Source organism: Atta cephalotes (assembly GCF_000143395.1).
Source record: "Atta cephalotes unplaced genomic scaffold scaffold00063, whole genome shotgun sequence".
Taxonomy (NCBI): domain Eukaryota; kingdom Metazoa; phylum Arthropoda; class Insecta; order Hymenoptera; family Formicidae; genus Atta; species Atta cephalotes.
The window spans coordinates 1,157,231-1,159,468 of NW_012130127.1; the positions used below are offsets into that span (position 1 = coordinate 1,157,231).

The following is a 2,238-nucleotide window of genomic DNA, read 5'->3' on the forward strand; positions in this document are numbered from 1 at the left end:
AAAAAAGTAAAAACGTAAAACGTAAACGTAAACTAAAGTAACGTACCGACTAACTAACGAAACTAAAAACGTAAATAATACACGTAGAAGAAGAGTGTGTGTGTGTGTGTGTGTGTGTGTGTGTGTGTGTGTGTGTGTGTGTGTGTGTGTATATTATATATAGGACGTATTTTAAAAAGCGCCCACTAATCTCGATATAGCTTTTTAATATACACCCTGTATATGTATGTGTGCATGTGGATGTATGTGTGAATTTGTATATATGTGTGATATGAAAATACTAGAATTCAAAGTACAATTCTGCGGCGCCGAAAAAAAACACTCCTTTCGCATAGAAAAGAAAAAAAGGAAATGAAGAAAACAAAAAAGACGAGCCAAGTAGGTTTTTTTATACTCTAACATTTAATATAGTAACTAATTTCGTGTATCATCAGATATTCGAAATAAATAAATACGCAATTTTATAATAATTTATTATTCAACATCGTAAAAATTCCGTCTAACGTTGCACATTCGGTTCGTGGTATAGTTCGATAGAGCTTTCAGGAAGAAACATGCTAGGTATGTTTCCCTTTTTCTCTCTTTCGTTTTTCTTTTTAACGTTAGCTCCTTGGTAAGGCTGCACGTTCTTCTCCCCTGTATCTGATGGCTGTTGGTGGCTGACTGATGCCGCGATACCAGCATCGCTTTAACACCTGGGACTAATCCACAAAACTCTGCTCCACGCAAGCCTTCACTCGTTTCTCGTACTCGCGTCGATTCTCTTTGTACAGTTGCGCTGCCATTGAGTTGGCAGGTGAATTCGGGTTCGGGTCACTTAACAGCGACTGCAATCACATAAGTCGTACTTCATTATACTTTGAAATAAGGTTTTCCAATTATCTTTTTGACAATGTGCATGGCCACAATCAGAAATAAACGCGGAAAAGACAATCTATATGCCTTTTGCCTTTCTTTTCTCCTTCTCTTCCTTTCGTACTCTAATCGGAAAAAATTAAAGGTGATGCATATCGATGGACAATCAAAAATAGTACACAGATGTAGATATATGCAGGTATTATGCAAATCATCATGTGATTAGACTTTGCTGAATTGCAACCGCTGTTAGGACAAAACGAACGAATCCTTCAGATATTTTTAATGCATTTAACGGAGATCTCTTGGAAGTAACATTTCAATGAGAAACATATAAGCGATATTTTTAGAGAAAATAAGATAACATAATGAACGATACAGATCCTAAAATGTAAAAAAAAGATAAACACTTTACGAAAAATTCAGAAAAGATCTTTGTTCTCTCTCTAAAATATTTGTATTTTATGAAAAATATTTATTAATTGCCATGCAAAATACTTTTGGCTTCGGCAAGACTTGCGAATAATATATCATGTATATATTAGAATGCAATATATAATACTTGTAAATATTTATTATGACATTATTCTAACATAAGTTGTAATTGTGTCTCATGCCGCATGATATTGAATTCTTTTTTATCATTTAATTATGCAATGTTATAACAATGATACAACAAGAGATATGTATCAAGCTATAAAAAGAGAAATATTTATATATAATAGAAAAAAACATTAAAAGCATTGTTATGTTGTACATTGATATTATGCTCATAAAACATTAATTTATTAAAGCATAATTCAGTTCTCAGCTATTTGAAACGCCAGAAAAAAAGTCAAAATATATTTTGATAAAAAAAAGGAAAAAAGATTGTACCTGTATAGATGTCAAGATGGCTGAGACGTCATAAGTAGGACTCCAACGATTTTGTAGTATGTCCAGACATATTCCACCGTCTGCGTATACGTTAGGATGAAACATTTTACTAACAAATCTCACTGTTGGTGGTTTGTTTGGATATTCTTCTGTAAATTCTATTGTAAGTTTAAAGGTGCCATCTTCAAATGGAGTATCATGTGGTCTAAAACATATGTTTACACAAACATAAATATCCTTGTGAACAACTTTCCTATATTTTAAATATTTAATTTTATTTTATCTATTCGAAATGTAAAATAAAATTTTATTGTTAGTTATTTTACAATTAAACTTTATAGATGTACTTTGTGTTAGATTTTTTTAATCAACTGAGAAAGTTTTTCGTGCCAAATATTTTTCTGCTTGAATTTTCAGTTCAAGTAAATTCTATTATGTATACACACACACACACACACACACACACACACACACACACACACACACACAGAAGGTAGTAAAGTAAAA

The 2,238-nt window shown here is 31.9% G+C and overlaps 1 protein-coding gene across 1 annotated transcript in view; it reads right to left on the minus strand.

The window, feature by feature from the left end:
* Window positions 1–379: 379 nt before the first annotated feature.
* Window positions 380–2,238, minus strand: part of LOC105623741 (ubiquitin-conjugating enzyme E2-17 kDa) — a 3,983-nt gene continuing 2,124 nt past the window's right edge. Inside the window, exons 3-4 of the mRNA XM_012205122.1 lie at window positions 1,732–1,936; window positions 380–827 (exon numbers count right to left, since the gene is read on the minus strand). Of these exons, the coding sequence (XP_012060512.1) occupies window positions 702–827; window positions 1,732–1,936 (331 nt within the window). The 3' untranslated portion in view covers window positions 380–701. The remainder of the gene's footprint in view (window positions 828–1,731; window positions 1,937–2,238) is intronic.